Genomic DNA, 21,182 nt, shown 5'->3' with positions numbered 1-21,182 from the left:
AATTAGGTAGGGGAAGTAAATGAAAGAGTTCTTGGTATAACTGAGTCACAATTGGAGTTCAGGAGCTGACTGCATTCCAAGAAAGGCATCTGGAAAGGCTATGCCAATACTTGTGGTGAAGAACTCTATGTGCAAAGTAAGACATTTTAATAAATCTGTTGCTAGGCCTGTGCTGGACCTCACTTATTATTTACCAGAGGCACCAGCTTGCAAGAGGGGCCAGGGTGGATCCAAACTTGGTGGTCTGTCAGGCTTTGGGGAAGCGGATCCCTCCCCTGGTGGCAGTAAATAAGCAGATCAAATGAAAAGAGCATTTTTACCAGATTACTAGATAAGTTCTTTAATAATCACAGCAAGAGACAAAGGAATGCATATCTCTCTAAAAATGGCGTTGCTCCCAGTAAAGGTTTACCCCCTCCGTCCCCATTAATCTACATCAGGCACGTCCAAGTCTCTAAAGACTGCAATCTACCCCTAGTATAATAAAACTGGCAGTGATCTACCCATTGTCATTGCCCATAGTTGAGCTTTATTTTTTTTAGGGGAGAGGGAGCAGAGTTGTTGAGCTATTTTTATGAAGGCTTGACAAGAGTTATTGAGCTTTTTTGGGGGGGGGGGACCACCAGCTTTCTTTGGGAAGGATTCCATAAATTCGCATTGCGAGCACTCAAGAGCAACTCAGCGATCCCTTTTTTAAATCCCGCGATCAACCTGGAGCACCTGGAAATACACCTGTCGATCACAGTTGGACATTGATGTCCAAAGTCCATACCGGGGGCCTAATCCAGCCCGGCGGTTGGTCTAATCCAGCCCCTGTGGCAGTTTATTTCCTGGGGTAAAATCCCCCCCCCAAAAAAAGCACTAGATGACCCTTGGGTCCCTTCCAAATCTACAGTGCTATGATTCTATATAATAGTCATAATAGCATGGCCAAGCATTATATTAGGGGAAGTTGTTTTGAAAAAAATGTGTATATTAGGCAAAAGTTCGCAAAGAAAATTCAGATGATTTTTTTGGGGGGGATGGGAATAATTAATTACAAATTAATGTAGAGGACTGAACTGGAAAAATGGAAAGGAATTACAATTAGACAGATCTGCATGCCTCATAGCTTAGGAGCAAATGTCAAATTTGCGACTGTTTGGCAAATTTTGAACTGTGCCCAAGCCTTTTTTTTTAACCCCCACCTTTTTATTTGCATACGCCAGTATTTGAGAAGCAAGGATCAATGACAATGTGGAAAAGGCAATTATCTTAGGTATATTTCAAACAGCCTGTGGAGGACTATCTGGCAGAAAAATCTCTTTCTGCAAAAGCACCAGTTTGAAGGAGGGCAGGTGTTTATGCAAGGGATCAGCTATAATGGTGCAGTCAGCTCATTACATAACCCAGAGCAGGGCTCTCTCTCTCCCCCCCCCCCCAACATCTTCTCTTGCAATTTAAGGGCATTGTTTTAATGGCAAAATGTAGCTTTTCGTACACGGAGGATTATGCTGAATTTATTGGGAGGGCAATTTAAGCGCCAGAGGGATAGTTTGTTTTAAAGGCCGGCTTGCAAATCAAAGCGAAGCAACCTGAGAAAAACAGCCAGTTTAATAGCAGCTAAGAAGCTTCGCTTTGGGTCATCCATTAGCCGTCCCAAGACTTCCAATTAATAAAACGAGAGGAAGGTTTTCGTGAGAAATAAGAGGAATAAAAGAGCCAGAAGCTGGATTTTGTGAGCACTCGTAGTGTTGAGTTATTTCGTTCGCTGCACACACAATCCAGCCACTTTGCTGGTCCACAGGGGCAGAGCTAGGATGGGGCAGGAGCTGAAAGACTGAACAGGGTAGCAAGAAGTTTGGGGGATTCAAATGTTGCCTCTGCCATGAATAAACTATACAGCTTGAAGCAAAACCATTACCTGTCAGGCTCCGTCTCCCAACTCTCAGCTGCAAACAGGGATAGCAATACTGACTTGCATTGCAGAGTTTTTGTAAAGATCACTGAGATAATGAAGGTGAAACAAATAATAATAGTAATAATAATAATAATAATAATAATAATAATAATAATAATAATTTATTATTTATACCCCACCCATCTGGCTGAGTTTCCCCAGCCACTCTGGGCAGCTCCCAATCGAGTTTTAAAAACAATACAGCATTCAATATTTAAAAACTTCCCTAAACAGGGCTGCCTTCAGATGTCTTTTAAAAATAAGATAGCTGCTTATTTCCTTCACATCTGAAGGGAGGGCGTTCCACGGGGTGGGTGCCACTACCGAGAAGGCCCTTTGTCTAGTTTCATGTAACCTCACTTCTCACAATGAGGGAACTGCCAGAAGGCCCTCGGCGCTGGACCTCAGCATCTGAGCAGAACGATGAGAGTGGAGACGCTCCTTCAGGTATACTGGGACGAGGCCATTAGGGCCTTAAAGGTCAGCACCAACACTTTGAATTGTGCTTGGAAATGTACTGGGAACCATGCTTTTTAAAACCATGAACTGGAGGTTTTTAAGCAAGGGAAGTAAGGGAAGTAATAAACTCTATTCTGCCTTGGTCAGACCACACCTGCAATACTGCGTCCAGTTCTGGGCACCACAGTTTAAGAAGGATATTGAAAAGTTGGAAGATGTTGCAGAGGAGGGTGACCAAGATGATCAAGGGTCTGGAAACCAAGCCTTATGAGCAATGGTTGAAGGAGCTGGGCATGTTTAGCCTGGAAAAGAAGAGACTGAGAGGAGATATGGTAGCCCTCTTCAAATATCTGAAGGGCTGTCACATGAAAGAGGGAGCAAGCTTGTTTTTTCCTGCTCTGGAGGGTAGGAAGGAGATTCTGACTGAACATTCCGGAAAATTTTATGACAGAGCTGTTTGGCAAAAAGAGCTGTTCGGCAGTGGAACAGACGCCCATGAGAGGTGCTGGTGTCTCCTTCCTTGAAGGTTTTTAAGCAGAGGTTGGATGGCCATCTGTCATGGATGCTTTAGCTGAGATTCCTGCATTGCAGGGGGTTGGACTAGATGTCCCTTGGGGTCCCTTCCAACTCTGCAGTTCTGCGGTTCTCTGTATATTTGATGAAAGACTCAGCCGTTCTCCTTTGCCTGTGCAACAGCAGGCAGTTGACACCTCAGCGGAGCTTTGCCAACCTTCTTCAGCCGTTCCTCAACACACTTTTCTTATTTTTATTCCCTTGTGATCTTGCAGTGCCACTGGCTGTGTATAAAATTTAAATCCTTCGCTCAGCATTTCCAGCATTGCCCAGTGACATTTCTCAACATTTCCCTAATTTTCACAAGTCTGTAATACCACTGAAACTGAATCTTGTGCAAAAATGATAAATAAACAAGAATTAAAAACAAGAACAACTAAGAATCTTACAGCGCAAGCCGTCATGCCATCATTAGACTTGTTTCCTCCACTAATTCTATTGTGGGATGTGAGCTTTTAGAAGCCCATCCTATTCCATGTGAAGGCAGCACACAGTAACATCGATACCATATAGAAACTTAGAAATTCAGGAAAGCCACTTGACCTGTGTGGAGGGGAAGACCTGACCTGATCTGTTGCTGTTTCTCCAATAAGTGAGAAAAGAGCTTTGAGCACAGGTGTGTGTGTTGCTGAGCATGAAGCTTAAATGTGCCATGTCTCAGTTCAGAGCTCATTGGGCACAGAATAGAATAGAATAGAATAGAATAGAATAGAATAGAATAGAATAGAATAGAATAGAATTTATTATTTATACCCCACCCATCTGGCTGGGTTTCCCCAGCCACTCTGGGCAGCTTCCCACAGAGTATTAAAATACAGTGGTCTGTTAAACATTAAAAGCTTCCCTAAAGAGGGCTGCCTTCAGATGTCTTCTAAAAGTCTGGTAGTTTTTCTTCTTTTTGACATCTGGTGGGAGGGCGTTCCACAAGGCGGGTGCCACTACCGAGAAGGCCCTCTGCCTGGTTCCCTGTACCTTGGCTTCTCACAGCGAGGGAACCGCCAGAAGGTCCTCAACAACTCTGGGCAATCATCCCCCCCAAAAAAAGTTTAACAACTCTAGGCAATCTTCCCCCATTTTCTAAATTTGGAGTCCGTCTTATACATGGGGGGGGGGTGTTATACACGGAAAAAATACAGCATATTTTTAAGTACAACGTTGCAGTCTGAGGCTGCTGTGCTGTGCCCATTTACCTGGGAGCAAGCACCCACTGGATTTAATGGGGCTTGCTTCCTCGTAGACAGGATTGCCCTGCACATTAGGCAAAATAGCCTTGAGTAACCCTCAGCTTCCCTTCTGCCTTTCTGCCCCTCCAGAAAACTTTGACTGGAAGCTTTGAAATCCCCTTATCATTACTTAATCCAGTTCCTGGCAGTTTTCTGCCTGCATTTTGTAAATAATTTTATGTAACATATGATGCTCTATAGTTGCTACATTTGGGCAACCGAAATGCCCCGGCCCCTTTGAACAATTCTGCTTGCTCACTTTTGATGGGTGTGGAATATTTATAGTCTGTGTTATGTAATGAGGATTACTTACTTTTGTTCAACCAAGTCTGTGTCCCATTTGCAAAACGGAAAAGGGGAAGGGTGGGGGAGAGAGAGAGAGAGACTCATCTCAATATGCTGTTTCATTTAATGCATTTGATGTTTTCAAACCTAATTGGAGCTTGGGGGGTTCTCAACTTGCAGTTTTTCAGCAGACACGTCTCCCCCAAATCAGATTTAATTATTTGAACTAATGCGGGGAGGGGGGGAGGTGAAATTCAAGACAGGAAAATAAAAGAGGTGTTGTTGTTCAAATAACCTGCAGGCAGCACTTCTAAGGTACCCAACATCTCGTTCTCCGTTGGACCACATCAGTGAGGCCAGGGGGAGGGGTCTTGTCGTCTGGGCAGTCCAAAACCTCCATACACACTGTCCAGGTTTGCATCTGGGAGAGGTTGCTCCAGTGCAGCTAACACAGTGGTTTGACTTCACCCCCAGAGGCATACTCCATTTCCTCCAAAAGGATGCCAGATGCTCTTTGAGGAGACAAGACCTAAATACCTCCAAGAGCCAGTGTGGTGTAATGGTTAAGAGCAGTGGACTCGTAATCTGGTGAACCGGGTTCGCTTCCCCGCTCCTCTACATGCAGTTGCTGGGTGACCTTGGGCCAGTCACACTTCTCTGAAGTCTCTCAGCCTCACTAACCTCACAGAGTGTTTGTTGAGGGGGAGGAAGGGAAAGGAGAATGTTAGCCGCTTTGAAACTCCTTCGGGTAGTGATAAAGTGGGATATCAAATCCAAATACATACACATTGCCCTGGGGAGGTTGCTGCTGACGCAGCCAAAAACCAATGAAGGAAGCATCTGTTATGAGTTACTGGTCTTTGCAGCCACAGCAGGTGCTGTGATTCTACAGTGGTTTGAATTCACCCTTGGAGGTGCGCTCCATTGTCTCTCGAGACAGCTGAGTGCTTGCTAGGCCACTTTAGGGAGGTGAGAATCCTTGCCTGAAAGGTAGCCCATCCCCTCTTGCACCTGGTCCCACCCACCAATGGAATGTGCCCCCCGGAAAGTTCCCCGCAAGGGAATGTGGTCCTTCATGAGATCTTAAGAATGGGGCGAGATGGTAGATGAAGAAGCGCTCTGGATGTAGGAACCCAGCTGGCTATCTGGGAGTACAGTGATACCTCGGGTTACAGACGCTTCAGGTTACAGATGCTTCAGGTTACAGACTCCGCTCACCCAGAAATAGTACCTTGGGTTAAGAACTTTACTTCAGGATGAGAACAGAAATCGTGCAGTGGCAGCAGTGGGAGGCCCCATTAGCTAAAGTGGTACCTCAGGTTTAGAACAGTTTCAGGTTAAGAACAGACCTCCAGAATGAATTAAGTTTTTAACTCGAGGTACCACTGTTTTCCGCCTTGATGCCAGAACTGCTTCACTCAACAAAACTGACTTCTGTGCGCAAGTTGCTCATTCGGCTGGTGCAGGCTCTGTGTGAAATGAGACTTGTGTCGGGGTTGGGTTAATGTTCAGGACTGAATTACCTTTCATTACCTTAGAGGAACCCTGCAAGAAAGATGGGGTTAGGATAACAGCTGTAGAGCATCTCACATTACTGCTATCTTCATCACCCCTGCGTTGTAGATAAAGAAACCTCCTCAGTTTTCCAGGGCTGACAACCGGTTAACTTTTACTTAACCTTCGCTTGCCGCACCGACAACGTCCCTCTCCCTTCCTCACCCCAAGCCGCTTTCTAACCATCCCCCAAATAACCCTTAAACCTAAGCCACTTGGGAGGACAGGACCTCAGCGGCAACCCTTCTTCTTAACACACAAACCTGCAACAAAGGACCCCCCTTCTTTGACCCCCCACCCACGGGAAACAAATCCTGACAGCAAATTCCCATCACATTAATGACTGTTGATCTTGCCATACAGCGTAGTTTTTCTCCATTTCCCTTGAGAAGGTGTCTATGCAGCAATTAATTTAGTTCTCCCCTGCCCCCGTCATTTGGGGCTTAACTTTTAACTCTGGGCTCCTCGTTTTGAAATGTTTCTCTCTGTGTGGGAGCCTGTAATCTCAAGGAGGCCAAAGGAACAACAACGGGAGCTTGTTCTATTATTAGGATTCTTTTATTTTTCTTGTAAGAGAAATCTCGTCTAATTTCCCATGGAGCAGATACACTTGTGGGCTTGGGGAGTGTTGCCCTTTCGTTTGGTTGGATGTCCATTTTAGACAAAGTGAAATTCCATTGCAATTTCAAATGTTTGGAAAGTCTGCATATGAAATATCAACTTGTGGAGAGAAGCTTGTTTCCTTTCCGTTCCTCTCTTTTAACATTAATTTTACACCAGTAATATAGGTTGCTTTGTTGGCTGAGGGAGCCGGCGTACAGCTTCCGGGTCATGTGGCCAGCATGACTAAGCCACTTCTGGTGAACCAGAGCAGCGCACGGGGTGGCGCTGTGGGTTAAACCACAGAGCCTAGGGCTTGCCGATCAGAAGGTCGGTGGTTCGAATCCCCGCGATGGGGTGAGCTCCCGTTGCTCAGTCCCTGCTCCTACCAACTTAGCAGTTCAAAAGCACATCAAAGTGCAAGTAGATAAATAGGTACCACTCCGGCAGGAAGGTAAACGGCGTTTCCGTGCACTGCTCTGGTTCGCCAGAAGCGGCTTAGTCATGCTGGCCACATGACCCGGAAGCTGTACGCTGGCTCCCTTGGCCAATAAAGCAAGATGAGCACCGCAACCCTAATGGTCAGGGGTCCCTTTACCTTTACCTTAATATAGGTTGCATCAGTTTGACCATGAACATAAACCACTTTTTTCCATTTAATTAAAAAACCAAAACCAACAACATCTGTATTCCATGGCTGGGAATCAAAAGTGGGGAAACTCCTCGTGTCCCACTTGCCATTTGGTCAGACCGTGTGAAAAGAGGTTTCTGGGCTCTTCTTATATTCAACAGATTGCATAAAGAGGGACTGAAAAACTACTCATATTATAAGAACATACAGTAATTGCATTTTTTTCTGCAAGCAAAAGGAAAAACTAAGTAATTTGTTTTCCACCCCCCTGCCCCTCAAATTAGATCCATGGTAAAAAAAGGAAAAAGGTAAAGGACAGAGCGTTCCACCAGATCGGGGCCACAGCCGAAAAAGCCCTGGCTCTGGTTGAGGCCAGCCTAACCTCCCTGTGGCCTGGGATCTCCAAGATGTTTTTATTTGAAGACCATAAGCTCCTCCGTGGGACATACCAGGAGAGGCGGTCCCGTAGGTACGCAGGTCCTAGGCCGTATAGGGCTTTAAAGGTTAAAACCAGCACCTTAAACCTGATCCTGTACTCCACTGGGAGCCAGTGCAGCTGGTATAGCACCCAGTGAATGTGATCCCATGGCAAGGACCCTGTACGGAGCCTCGCTGCAGCATTCTGCACCCACTGGAGTTTCTGGATCAGTCTCAAGGGCAGCCCCATGTAGAGTGAGTTACAAGTGATGGACTTCCTATTCAGGAAAAACAGGCATATCAAGGACTTATAATACTGGAAATGACCTTGAAACCAGTGTCAGTTCATGGGGAATATTAACATGGAAAATTATTTTAGTGGGAATTGTTTTCCAGAGATAAGTCTGGGAATAAGATCCAATAGGAATCTGCCTTCTTGTTCTCTGATCCTTCCTCTGAAATGTTTCCCATGAAACGTTTCCACGGGGCGGCACTCCTGTGATGGCTTTCAAGAGCCTCACACACATTTCCTGTTTGCACATAAATCCTATCTTCTGTGTATGCTATCTTTAACTGAGATATTTATGTATGTGTGCATATGGTAGATACTGTTGGAATCTGCACGCCCTACGCCAAGATCTAATTTAAGTCTGCTGCAGCAACAATCTGCGCATTGGAATTAGACTTGTCACTGGAATTTTGCAGTGTACAACCAAACGTCTGCCGAACAGATAGATCGCAGGTGCAACATTTATTTATTTCATTTCATTAATGAAGCGCTTCCCACAAAGCATCCCAAAGCAATTAACAATAAAATCATGAAAACCGCAATGATAAAGACATCCATAAAAACAATGCCAAGTCTAATACAGGCATAAAAATTTCCTCTTGTTCAATAAGTGCCAAAAAATAAAAAATAAAAATAGAGAGGATGCCTGTCCCATCTGTAAAGGGAGTTCCAAAGGAAAGGTTCTAAAGACCCAATTTCTGCATCGTATGGAATGGAAGTCCTGATGAGATGGTGTCTGCAAGAGGTCCTCATCTTCAGAGCTTAGCGATCAACTGTTTATATAAGGGATGAGTATATAAGGTCTCAGGGACGCGGGTGGTGCTGCGGGTTAAACCACAGAGCCTAGGACTTGCCGATCAGAAGGTTGGCGGTTCGAATCCCCACCACGGGGTGAGCTCCCGTTGCTCGGTCCCTGCTCCTGCCAACCTAGCAGTTCGAAAGCACGTCAAAGTGCAAGTAGATAAATAGGTACCACTCCGGCAGGAAGGTAAACGGTGTTTCCGTGTGCTGCTCTGGTTCACCAGAAGCGGCTTAGTCATGCTGGCCACATGACCCGGAAGCTGTATGCCGGCTCCCTCAGCCAATAAAGCGAGATGAGCACCGCAACCCCAGAGTGGGTCACGACTGGACCTAATTGTCAGGGGTCCCTTTACCTTTATATAAGGTCTCACGAGGGACAATAGCTCAGTAGTCAAGCACGTGTAGCCTACAGAGAAGTCAAGGAAATATAGTGGAGCAGATGGCTCTTCTGATCTCATAAGAATATAAGAGCCTGCTGGATCGGGCCAATGACCGGTCTATTCGAGCATCCTGTTCTCACAGTGGCCAACCAGACCCTTGATCATCTTGGTTGCCCTCCTCTGCACACGTTCCTGTTTCATAGCTCAGTCCCTTATTCTTATGCACAAGGAAATCAGCCTATTCAATGTAATGTTCAGCACCATTTTGCAGAAAGTAGGAGGGGTGAGCAAAAGAAGAGCCTGCAGGATCAGGCCAGTGGCCCATCTACTGCATCTTCCCCTTCTCACAATGGCTGACCAGACACCCACAAGCAGGACCTGAACACAAGAGCAAGTCTCCCCTCCTGCTGTTTCCAGCAACTGGTTTTCATAAGCCTCCAGCCTCCAGCAGTAAAAGTAGAACATCGCCATTGTCCCGCATGGATTCATCTAGTCCTCTTTTTAAACCATCCAAGTTGGTGACCATCACTGCGTCTTGTGTGCTGAGAGCCAGTGTGGTGTAGTGGTTAAGAGCGGTAGTCTCGTAATCTGGTGAACCGGGTTCGATTCCCCGCTCCTCCACATGCAGCTGCTGGGTGACCTTGAGCCAGTCACACTTCTCTGAAGTCTCTCAGCCCCACTCACCTCACAGAGTGTTTGTTGTGGGGGAGGAAGGGAAAAGAGATTGTTAGCCGCTTTGAGACTCCTTAGGGTAGTGATAAAGCGGAATATCAAATCCAAACTCTTCTTCTTCTTCTTCCTGTGGGAATGAGTTCCACAGTTTAACTATGCGCTGTATGAAGAAGTCCTATCTTTTGCCTGTCCTGAATCTTCCGACACTCAGTTTCACTAGATGTCCCTGAGTTCTGTGTTGTTGTGAGAGAGGGAGAAAAAATAGTTTCTCTACTCACTGTCCCCATTGCATGCAGAATTTTATGCATTTCTTCCTCCTTCTCCTTCTTTGGCGATCCCTCGTAGCCAAGTAAGATTGTCTTCCATGAACACGGTCTTAACAATGAGTCCATAAGTGACTGTGGAGGCCAATTCTGGATCCACATGTCCTTCCACAGTGGGGACATTGGTTTCTGGGCGGGAGTTGATCATGGTGAAGGTTTGCTAAGCGTGCCGTCCTCTTAGCACATTTCTCCCTTGCATCCTGAGTTCAAGTGTCTTCAAAGCCCATGACACCTTTGGCAAATGCTGCTCTCCAATTGGAGCACTCGCAGGCCAGCGTTTCCCAGTTGTCTGTGTTTTTATTCTACATTTTTTTTATTTCCCTTGAGAGAGTCTTTAAACCTCTTTTGCTGACCACCAGCATTACACTTTCCATTTTTAAGTTCTGAATAGAGTAGTTGCTTTGGAAGACGATGATCAGACATCCGTACAACATGACCAGTCCAACGAAGTTGATGTTGAAGAATCATCGCTTCGACACTGGTGATCTTTGCTTCTTCCAGCACACTGGCATTACTTTGCCTGTCTTCACAAGTGATGTGTACAAATTTTTCGGAGACAAAGCTGATGGAATCTTTTGAGGAGGATATTGGCAGTCTGCATTCAGTTCCTTTCTTAAAGATTCCTAGCATGGAATTCTCCTTTTTCACAGCTGCTGTACACTCAGCACCAAACATTCCTTGCCATTATTGTTCTCCAAGAACTGTTGCCTCTTTTTAGCATATGTTCCTTTACATACCCTTTTTGCCTTAAAAACACGCTTTAATATTTTACACATGATTTTATTCTTTTTTTTGGTTGTGTAGGAATCGCTGAGTATATTAAGAATATTATTTTTTTTGCAAAGGGCCCCAAACCCCAGCTGGCAGCAGGAGCGGCGTGACACGTATAATTAAAAATATTATTTGCCATCCCCTGCAGCTTTCATTGTAGACTATGACAGCCAAATGAAAGCAAGAACAGCTCTTAATTGAAGATCCATGCGCACTCTATTTGGGTCATAGCAGGGAGATAAAAGCACCAGCCTGTTCCCCCCTGCCATACACGCACATACCCACACCCCACACACTTTTTGCTGTTTCAACTCATTACTAATAAACATGTTGTGGTTCTAAATTATGCTAAGTAGCTGCGTTAACTCCAGGCCATCACCCATGTCCTTACTGTAGTTGGAAAAAGGCTTATGCGTGGTGCATTTCAATGAAGCCAAGGGGAGCTTTGATCACGGAGTTGATTTCCTAGATTAACTTTCAGTGTGTCAAATTTCCCCAGCACCCCCGCCCAGTCGCCTTCCAACGTCATCGAAATCAGCCTTGCCTGCGACGAACTACGGTTTTGTGGAACGGGCAGAAACTTCTGGTTGCTGGCTCCAAAAGAGGCGAGGAACTGGGTGATGACTCCTTTGCCCTGAACCCCTGAATAGTTAGAATGGGGTCGTAGAACAGCATCTGAACTAAAACACAGCCATCCTTTGAAATTTTCATTTCTTCCAAATTTTGTCATGCAGTTTTCCAGCCAAGTCATGTGTTCAAGATGCATACACTAAGTTAGAATACATATGTTAGTGAAAACAGCGTGCAGCAATCATGCATTATATTATTTTATTGGGTGTGATTGTGTGTATTGTGGGGAACTTTGCAAAAATGTGTATTTTAGGAGAAAATTGCATTCAGAAACAGGTGCATGGGAAGAAATTTGCACTAAAATGCCGATGAATTTTCCTATAGACTTAAAAAGGAAAATGCAAACTGATGTGGAGAACTGTAATTAAGGTTGGAAAAACAGATTCACCTATACCTGGGAATTGCTTCCACATAAATGCACATTGAACCAGGTGTGGGGATTCTGTTTCATCCTTGCATAATCTGCAGCCACATCAGCTTGCCACTGTTGGAAGTGCTACAAACAGGTTGATTGTGTGTCATGCTCAAGGATTATCATAATACACATCAACAGATGTCAACGCACTTCCTTCTTAACTTGATACACTCCAACAAGAACAGGGCTGTAAGCATTGGCCATGCCAGCTGGGGCCCATGAGAAATGGAAACATCAAGACTCGGTTGTTACAATATGCTCTATATGGGGTGCCCCTTTGGCCTGGACTTGGGAGCTCCAGTTGCTGCAAAATGCCGCAGCTATACTGTTTAAGGGAACAGATTATCACCAGCACTCCAGTGTTTTAAACCCTGCACTGGCTGCCCATAGGCTCCTGGCTCAGGTGGGATGCAGGTAGTTCTGTGGTCTAAACCATTGAGCCTCTTGGGCTTGCCGATCAGAAGGTCAGCGGTTCGAAACCCCACAATGGAGGGAGCTCCTGTCCCAGCTCCTGCCAACCTAGCAGTTCAAAAGCACACCAGTGCGAGTAGATAAATAGGTACCACTGTGGTGGGCAGGTAAACGACGTTTCTGTGTGCTCTGGCTTCCGTCACGATGTTCCGTTGTGCCATAAGTGGTTTAGTCATGACTCAGAAGCTGTCTGCGGACAAACGCCGGCTCCCTCAGCCTGAAAGCGAGATGGGCGCCACAATCCCATAGTCGCCTTTGACTGAACTTAACCGTCCAGGGGTCCTTTACCTTTTACCTTACCTGGGTCAGGTTCAATGTTATTGTATTGATTTACAAGGTCAGCTACAATTTGGATCCAGGATACCTCAAGGACCACCTGATCACTTATATCCTTGCCTGATCATGAAGGGCCTTGAGGGGAATCACTGTTTTTGGTCTCAAATGGTTCAGATGTTCATACCCTCTCTTAGCTGTTTATTCAATATTGTGGGCACAATTTTATGGTACTCCCTTCCAGTGGGGGTCAAACAGGGTCACTCAGTACTGGACACCTGGAACCTAATGAAGACTCTATGGTTGTTATTATTCAAGCAAACATTTTAATTTTAATTTGATTTAATGGTTTTAATTGATTTATATTTATATTTATTTCATCTTACAAACCATTTAGAGACCATTACAGTTAAGCAGAATATAATTTCTTCAAATAAAGAAAGGTAAACAACGATCTAGGGAGCCACAGATATCCTGCCTTGCTTCATCCTTGTAAGGAAATATTGTAGCACAACATATGGATGGTTGGAGACAGGAGCAAACAATGGATAAAATGAATTTGGATATCTGTCGCCACCCAATTTGGATATTGTATTCACTTGCAGAGAAAATACCTAAAAGAAACAAGGAGGAATTTCCCCCACTAAACCAGCTTTTGCCAACCTAGTTCCTTTTTGGACTATAACTCCCATCATCCCTGACCGTTGGGCCTTGCTGGCTGGGGCTAATGGGAATTGAAGTCCAACAACATCTGGAAGGACATCAGGTTGGGAAAGTTGCAATAAGCCCATGATATTTGGTCCCACTCAGAAAATATTTGCTCACCAAGGAAAGCTGTTTTGTTGGTTTGTTTCTTACTACATGTTGGATTTTTGTCCCTTCCAGATTATTTTCCGGAAAATCAGTGATGTCAAAAAAGAAGAGGAGGAGCGCCTGCGTCAGAAGAATGAAGTGACCTTGAGCATCCCTGTGGACCACCCGGTGAGAAAGCTCTTCCAGAAATTCAAGCAGCAGAAGGAGATGCGGAACCAAGGCACAGCCATCATCGACCCAGAGAGGAATAGCCTCCAAGTGGAGACCCGGACCATGCAGAATGGGTCCTCCATCACTGGCACAAGCGTGGTCACCGTGTCTCAGATCACACCTATCCAGACATCCCTGTCTTACGTGAAGACCAATGAGGTCATCAAACAGAATAACCGGGATGCCATGGAGCTGAAGCCCAATGGCAACAGTGAGCAGAAATCCCTCAAGGTGACCAGTCCCGTGAGGATGAAAAATGGGAATGGGAAGGGGTGGCTAAGGCTAAAGAACACCATGGCGGGGCAGGAGGAGAAGAAGGAAGACTGGAACAATGTCACCAAAGCAGAGTCCATGGGGTTGTTGTCTGATGACCCCAAGAGCGGCGACTCGGATAATGGCGTAACTAAAAACCCACTGCGGAAAACGGACTCTTGTGACAGTGGGATCACAAAAAGTGACCTTCGTTTGGACAAAGCTGGCGAGAACCGGAGCCCCCTGGAGCACAGCCCCAGCCAAGCGGATGCAAAACACCCCTTTTACCCCATCCCTGAACAGGCCTTACAAACTACCCTCCAGGAGGTCAAACACGAACTCAAGGAAGATATTCAGCTGCTAAGCAGCAGGATGGCTGTCCTGGAGAAACAGGTGGCCGAGATCTTAAAGATACTGTCTGAAAAGAGCACGCCACCGACACCTTCTCCCAAATCCCATTTGCCCCCTAAGCTGCCGTCCCAAATACCTTGTCAGGATATTTTTAGCGTTTCGAGGCCCGACTCACCTGAATCAGAAAAAGATGAGATCCACTTTTAATAGATATGCCTATTCCTCTTTCTGTACTCTGCGTTGTCTCCGACTAAGTTGGAGTAGGTCCATTAGACTGAATGGGCTTAAGTTGGTCACGCCCATGCATTTCAATGGGTCCTCTCTGGATATGACCAACATTGGATACAACTATACGGGTATGCTGTGAAATGAGCAGGCACACACAGAGAGAGACATACACACATGTATATATAACGTACCAGAACAGGTGTATATGTTCATGTGTGTGTGCATATATGTGTGTGTGTGTGTGTGTGTGTGTGTATATATATATATTGACTAAATAATATATATATATATATATATATATATAATATAAACATATATATTTTCACTTGCATTCGATATGACTTGAACACACACACAAAAATGGATTTTGATATGTAAATATTGCATGTCCAGCTGGATTCTGGCCTGCCAAGGAAAACAGTTATTAACATAGATATTGCTTGTATAATATGCAGTTGACTGCATGCACACTTTCAATTTATTTATAATCTCTATTATAAAATAAAAGGATGAATTTTGTTTTAAAAAAAGCAAGCAACAAAGGCGACAGTGTGCTGTTTAAAGAATCACGGACCAGTTTGCCAGTAAATAAACTGAACGTATTATTTCAAGTGTGGGGAACATGGGTGTAGCCAGAGGGACAGGGGGCAGCTGTCTCCCCAATCAATCTGATCAATAATAATAATAAAAAAATACTAAAAGTAGAAATTACTTACCTGGCAGGGGAGATACCATGATCAAAAATTACTAAAAGTAGAAATTGTAGAAAGATTTTGACAGATTTTTCTGAGCACTTGGGGTCAAAAGTAATTTAAAACGACCGTTGTTGAGACATTTCATTCTGAATCTGCTAGACAGAGCCAGATGGAGGACGGTGACAGGTGGGTGTCCTGACACCCCCCCAACCCCCCCCCATAAATCCTGGCTACGCCCATGGTGGGGAAACATTTCGGGCTGGTACCATCTAATAACATACTAATTTATGGAATGGTATAGGATGTCAAAAGTAGGCCACACACAATCCCTGGCTTCTGTCTCTTTGTCACACTCTAAGACCAACAACCTGAAATGGGCTGGGGGACAGAGCTAAGCAGATATGTCAGTGGTGCTCTTCCTCAACCTGGTGTCTCCCAGTTGTTTTTGAACTCCAGCTCCCTCATCATTGGCTTTTGCTGGCAGGGGCTGATGGGAGTTGCAAGGCATCTGGAGGCTACTGGGATGGGAAAGGGTGATCGCCAACTCTGAGCTGGGCACCACAGCTCAAGAAGGACACTGACAAACTGGATGTGATGGCCTGGGAATCCGATTCAGAGGCTGAACTGGAGGAATCCCAGCCTGCACAGGAGTCCCCGCCTCCAGGGCCGGCTGAACTGGGGCAGGGCCTTGATTCTGAAGCGCCTGCACCTGTGCCGGATCCTCAGGAGCAGGCACCAGGTGAATCTACTCTGGTTCCAGAGGTGGTTGAGGACTCAGTGCCTACAGGTGAGTCTTCCCCTGGGCCCAGTAACCCTTCAGCCTCTCCTGAACTGCAGAGGCTCAGGGCAGAGAGGCGAAGGGAACTGGTTTCTCCCAGGAGGAGTGCTCACCTTAAGGCCAGGAGAGGCGGGTCTCCTGGGGACCGGGACCGCCCCTGGCCTCAGAGAAGATAAAGGCCAGTCAGCCCGGTCCCAGGTTGCAGGAGCAACGTTGTTGAAGAGCTGTTTCGGCCAGCATCCAGTCCTGTTTCCCCCAGAGTTCCTGTCCTTGCCCGGCTTCCCGCTGTGGACCCCGCTTTGCCCGAGGAGGACTGTCTGCCGACCCTCAACTCAGGTCCTGGACCTCGCCCCACGGTAACCTCCCCCCTGGACCAGCACACTGGAACGTGTCCAGAGGAGGGCAACCAAAATTGTCAAAGGCCTGGAAACGATGCCTTATGAGGAACGGCTAAGGGAGCTGGGCATGTTTAGCCTGGAGAAGAGGAGGTTAAGGGGTGATATGATAGCCATGTTCAAATATATAAAAGGATGTCACATAGAGGAGGGAGAAAGGTTGTTTTCTGCTGCTCCAGAGAAGCGGACACGGAGCAATGGATCCAAACTACAAGAAAGAAGATTCCACCTAAACATTAGGAAGAACTTCCTGACAGTAAGAGCTGTTTGACAGTGGAATTTGCTGCCAAGGAGTGTGGTGGAGTCTCCTTCTTTGGAGGTCTTTAAGCAGAGGCTTGACAACCATATGTCAGGAGTGCTCTGATGGTGTTTCCTGCTTGGCAGGGGGTTGGACTTGATGGCCCTTGTGGTATCTTCCAACTCTATGATTCTATGATTCTATTCTATGATTCTATGAGCTACATTCAGGAGGTGCAAGTGCTCCAGAAACCACCATCAAGGATTCCTACATATATTAGCCACCCGTCTCTTAAAGTATTAGAAATATTTACGGCCGATGAGACCAATTGTGGGTCCAATGGTGGTACCAATGGTCAAGAAGGCGGTTTCTGCCCGTGCTGTAGAGGGACGTGAGGGGCAGATGGGGCCCACCAAGGAGAAGGAAAACTCTCATCCTAAACCTCTGCTGCCTTGCGGGTTATACTCATTCATGAGGTAGTTTATTGGGAGTAAACCCTGCGGGGAAATCTACCCTTGTGGGACGTCTTCAGGAGAAGAGAAGAAAAGTACTAAGGAGCGAACTGTACACAAATCTGCAGTAGAGTCCCTAAGACAGTTGGATAACTCCTTATATGCCTCCTTCCGGCAACTCCTTCAACCAAGCTGGTGCCAAACATATCGCTCGGCTTTCCTTTCCTCAGTGAGGCTGAGAGTGGGAGTTTGTTGTCTTCATACACATTATCTCCCCCCTGCACCCACCATAAATCTCCTCTAGAAGGTTGAGAGGGAACGCAGAAGTATATGGCGGTGACAGGGAGAGAAGAAGAGGGCAGGGAAGTTCCATTGATTGATTGATTGATTTTACTTATATGCTGCTTTCCCATGACAAGCTGTGCCCCAAATGGCTTACAGCAACCATTTAAAACATCAGGACATCAAAGTAGAGGACGCTGGAAATACAAATATACAAATTGCATAACATGTCAGTAGGTTCAAAAGAACAAAAACCAACAATTTAGAAAGCACAGAACAACATAAACAAACAAACAAACAAATGTATTATTTGCATCCCATCCATTTGTCTGGGTTGCCCCAGCCATTGAATAGCACCCAAGAACCAGTTAGGCTTATGTACATCCCGTATTTTTCGCTCTATAGGACTCACTTTTTCCCCTCCAAAAAGTAAGGGGGAATGTGTGTGTGTCCTATGGAGCGAATGCAGGCTCCTTGGCTTCAGCGATAGCAACGCGAAGCCTCCGAAGCACAGAGGGAGTGCTCCCTCCACACTCCTGAGGCTTTGCGCTGCTTTCGCTGAAGCCTCTTGCTCTCCAGGCTTCAGGGATAGCCACCTGAAGCCTCAGGAGCGCAGCAGGAACTTGCGCTGCACTCCGGAGGCTTCGGGTTCCTTTTGCTGAAGCCAGGAGAGCAAGACTTTCCTGGCTTCAGCAGAGATGGAGAGCTGCACAGCGCCCCTTCAACCAAGCGGGAGGAGAAATGGAAGGGGCTCCGTTTCTCCTGCCGCTTCGCTGAAGGGGTGCTGAGCAGAGAGGGGGAGATTTTTTTTTCTTCTTGTTCTCCCCCTCTAAAATAAGGTGCGTCCTATGGTCGGGTGCCTTCTATAAAGCGAAAAATACGGTAAATACAGAGCAAAAACAAAAGTAAAGATTCTGCTGTTGGTCTTGCTCCACTCCCAGGAGACTGGCTTGAATACAGTTCGGGGGGGGGGGGTTGATGGTATGATGGTATATAGCTGGCTCCCCCATCTTTCTCTTCCAAAGGAGGCTGACAGCATCAAAAGGCAAAAGTGTTGTGGTGACCAGTGATGGCAACTACCAACTGCTGGTGCAGGTCTTGCTTCACTTCAAAGCCATCTCAGCTAAAACTCCTTGCACTGGCAGAACTGTTTACCCGAAAACCACGGGTGGTATTCATTTACTATCATTTATTCATCTGCAAACTTGGTGGATAAGGATAGAAGTAGTGAAAAATCAATGCTGACAATGTCCTCTGCATTCTGCATTCTTTTTCTGATCTTTGGTAGACAACAGGAAAAACAACAACAAGCGGTCCATGCAGATATTTATATCTATGCATGCATGCGTGTGTGAGAGAGAAACACACACCCAGGATGCCCAGTACACCTTTTAGGGGGTTTTAACAGTTCTCAAAATCATGGCGTGGATATGTGGGTATTGCCCATCAAATCTATTTATGCTGCATCATTTAAAAACAACAACAACATTGGAGGAAGGGAAATGTTTGTGATGCAAACTGCCTTCCACATGCACTGGGTTAGATACAGCCTACTTAGAGTCACATCTATGGCTTAGCTCAAGTATCTACCTACCTACCTACCTACCTAATATCATTATAACACACCTTTTCCTCCAAAGAACTCCTGCTGGTATTAGGGATGTAGAAAGGTATCATTTTCCACTCCATCCTGTATTTGTTGCATGCAGATCACATTTTCTGACCGTACAAAGCACTGTGCTTTGTTCCAGGGCTATAAAAATGCCTTTCTTTCTTCTTGTGATCGGAGGACCAAAATGACCTATCTTTTGGAAAAGGTAAGTGTCAGGGAACTGACATCGGAGCCAGGAGTGGAGGCAAGGTTCCCAAGCGATGCTGGAGAAGGGCCCAGCAGGGAGAGAGGAGACTCAGCAGCTGGGGAAGGAAATCAGCGTAACACCAGGGATAAAGGGGGGCGGATGGGGGAATCGGAGAGAGGGCTCCAGGACTCTTCACCGGAGACCAGCAGGGAGAGCACAGGTCCTCGACTACCCACCCCCACCCTGTGCAGAAGACTTCTGCGCAGGGAAAGTAGGCGTAGACTTGGCGTCAAAGAATTTCTTTGCTGGAAGAAATTCAAGAAACGCCCACTGACGGATTCTGCTAGCGACTAAAAGCCACGAAGTGAAGGGCTGTCCAGCCAGGAAAGGTTTAACCAGGCCACCTAGCCAGGAGTGGCGGCAACTTACGCACGAGCAACCCCATATAACCATTACAGTAAGTTTCTATAGGGGGTGAGTGGGGCAGCGTGGCACCCGTGGGTGCCTGCTTGCCCACCAAAACCTCCAATGGTGCCAGGGGCGCCGACTTATAAAAAATATTGGGGGGGCGGGGGCCCATACCGACTTATAAAAAATATTGGCGGGGCCCAAGACCTCCAAACCACTGCTGCTGGGGGAACGAAAGGGGCGAGCCCCGGGCTGCCCCGACCTTAAGTGAACCTGTGAGGGCCCGACCTTTGCGGCAGCCGATTGGCTGCCGCCGTGGGCGGTGAATATTAATGAGCTAGGGGGAATCCCTGCTTTTCGCGGGGCTGACGCCAGCCCCGCAAGATTGTTGATGGGTCGAGAGCCCGCAACCCCACCCCCTCTCTAGATCGGGAGTGGCTTTGTTTTAACTCATTACTGAATGTATTTTAAAAGGTAACTATCGTCAAACAAGGAAAATAAAAAATACCAACATAATTTTGTGATTTTACAAAGCATAATATAACTAATAATTTTATTAAATTATTGGGGGGGCGGAGCCCCCCAAACGAATTTTTGAGGGGGCTCGGGCCCCCTCAGGCCCCATGGAGTCGGCGCCTATGAATGGTGCCCACGGATGGTCTCAGTAAATATTGCCCAAAGAACCTACAACACATGAGATACAACACATATAGGCTTCTGCCAAAATAGGCTGCATACCTTCTATAAAACCACTTCTCACTTTTGCACAAACCACTTGAAAAGCCCTGTTCTGCAAATCAACGCACATATGTCATTCGTGTTTTCATAGCTTTCCCTCCTTCAGTTCTTGCATCATTGTCAAAGCCAGCATCATATTATAGAAAGGATGAGAACTTGGATGATGGGAAGTGTGGTTCCAAACATCTGGAGCCACTGGGTTGGAGATGGCTGATATAGGTCAGGATTGAACCAACTGATGGATAAACAGGCCTGGGGGGAAATGTTGTATCTGGCCCCTGACAGCTATACTAAATTTCAATCCCCGTATCGTAAAATATGTATTCAATGTTTCCTGGTGAATGTAAAATTTAAAAAGTTAAGAACAGAGATGTTCTATAATTTGACGTTGCTTCTCTCATTGGGGTGTTACATCTCTCATTTGTACCTATTTGTATGTAACATTATATCTAAGCCCATATGTTCCAAAGAACCATGAAGCTCTGAATGCTAGATGCCATTAATGGTGCCTAAATATTCAAGTTATGATTCATTCATGTAGCAAAATGCATTTCTAGTTTCCGGAGAGACTCTGTTTGGAGAACAAGGAGGACCTCCCGAGACCAATTATTCATGGCATATCTTGTTTTGAGCCTTTTTCAACCTTCGTTCAGATTTTGAATTGAGTTCCTGCCCCAGAAAGGTGCAAAATAAGACAGACAGACAGACAGACAGACAGACAGACAGACAGACAGACAGACAGACAGACAGACATGGATACCTGTTCATTGATTCTGGATCTGCACAGAATGAACTGAAAAACTATTAGTAGGACCTGTCACGAAATACTGCATCACG

At 46.0% G+C, this 21,182-nt stretch overlaps 2 protein-coding genes across 2 annotated transcripts in view; one reads left to right on the top strand and one right to left on the bottom strand.

Annotated features, from left to right (window-relative positions):
- The window catches only part of KCNH5 (potassium voltage-gated channel subfamily H member 5), a 188,225-nt gene extending 173,430 nt beyond the window's left edge, over positions 1–14,795 (top strand). The window contains exon 11 of the mRNA XM_083732341.1: positions 13,592–14,795. Coding sequence (XP_083588467.1) covers positions 13,592–14,539 — 948 coding nt within the window. The 3' untranslated portion in view covers positions 14,540–14,795. The remainder of the gene's footprint in view (positions 1–13,591) is intronic.
- Positions 1–21,182, bottom strand: part of HIF1A (hypoxia inducible factor 1 subunit alpha) — a 641,105-nt gene that overhangs the window by 189,453 nt on the left and 430,470 nt on the right. The gene's annotated exons all lie outside the window — the stretch shown is intronic.

The sequence above is a fragment of the Podarcis gaigeae genome, assembly GCF_964106915.1.
Source record: "Podarcis gaigeae genome assembly, chromosome: 1".
Taxonomy (NCBI): domain Eukaryota; kingdom Metazoa; phylum Chordata; class Lepidosauria; order Squamata; family Lacertidae; genus Podarcis; species Podarcis gaigeae.
This window is presented reverse-complemented; position numbering and strand designations above follow the sequence as displayed.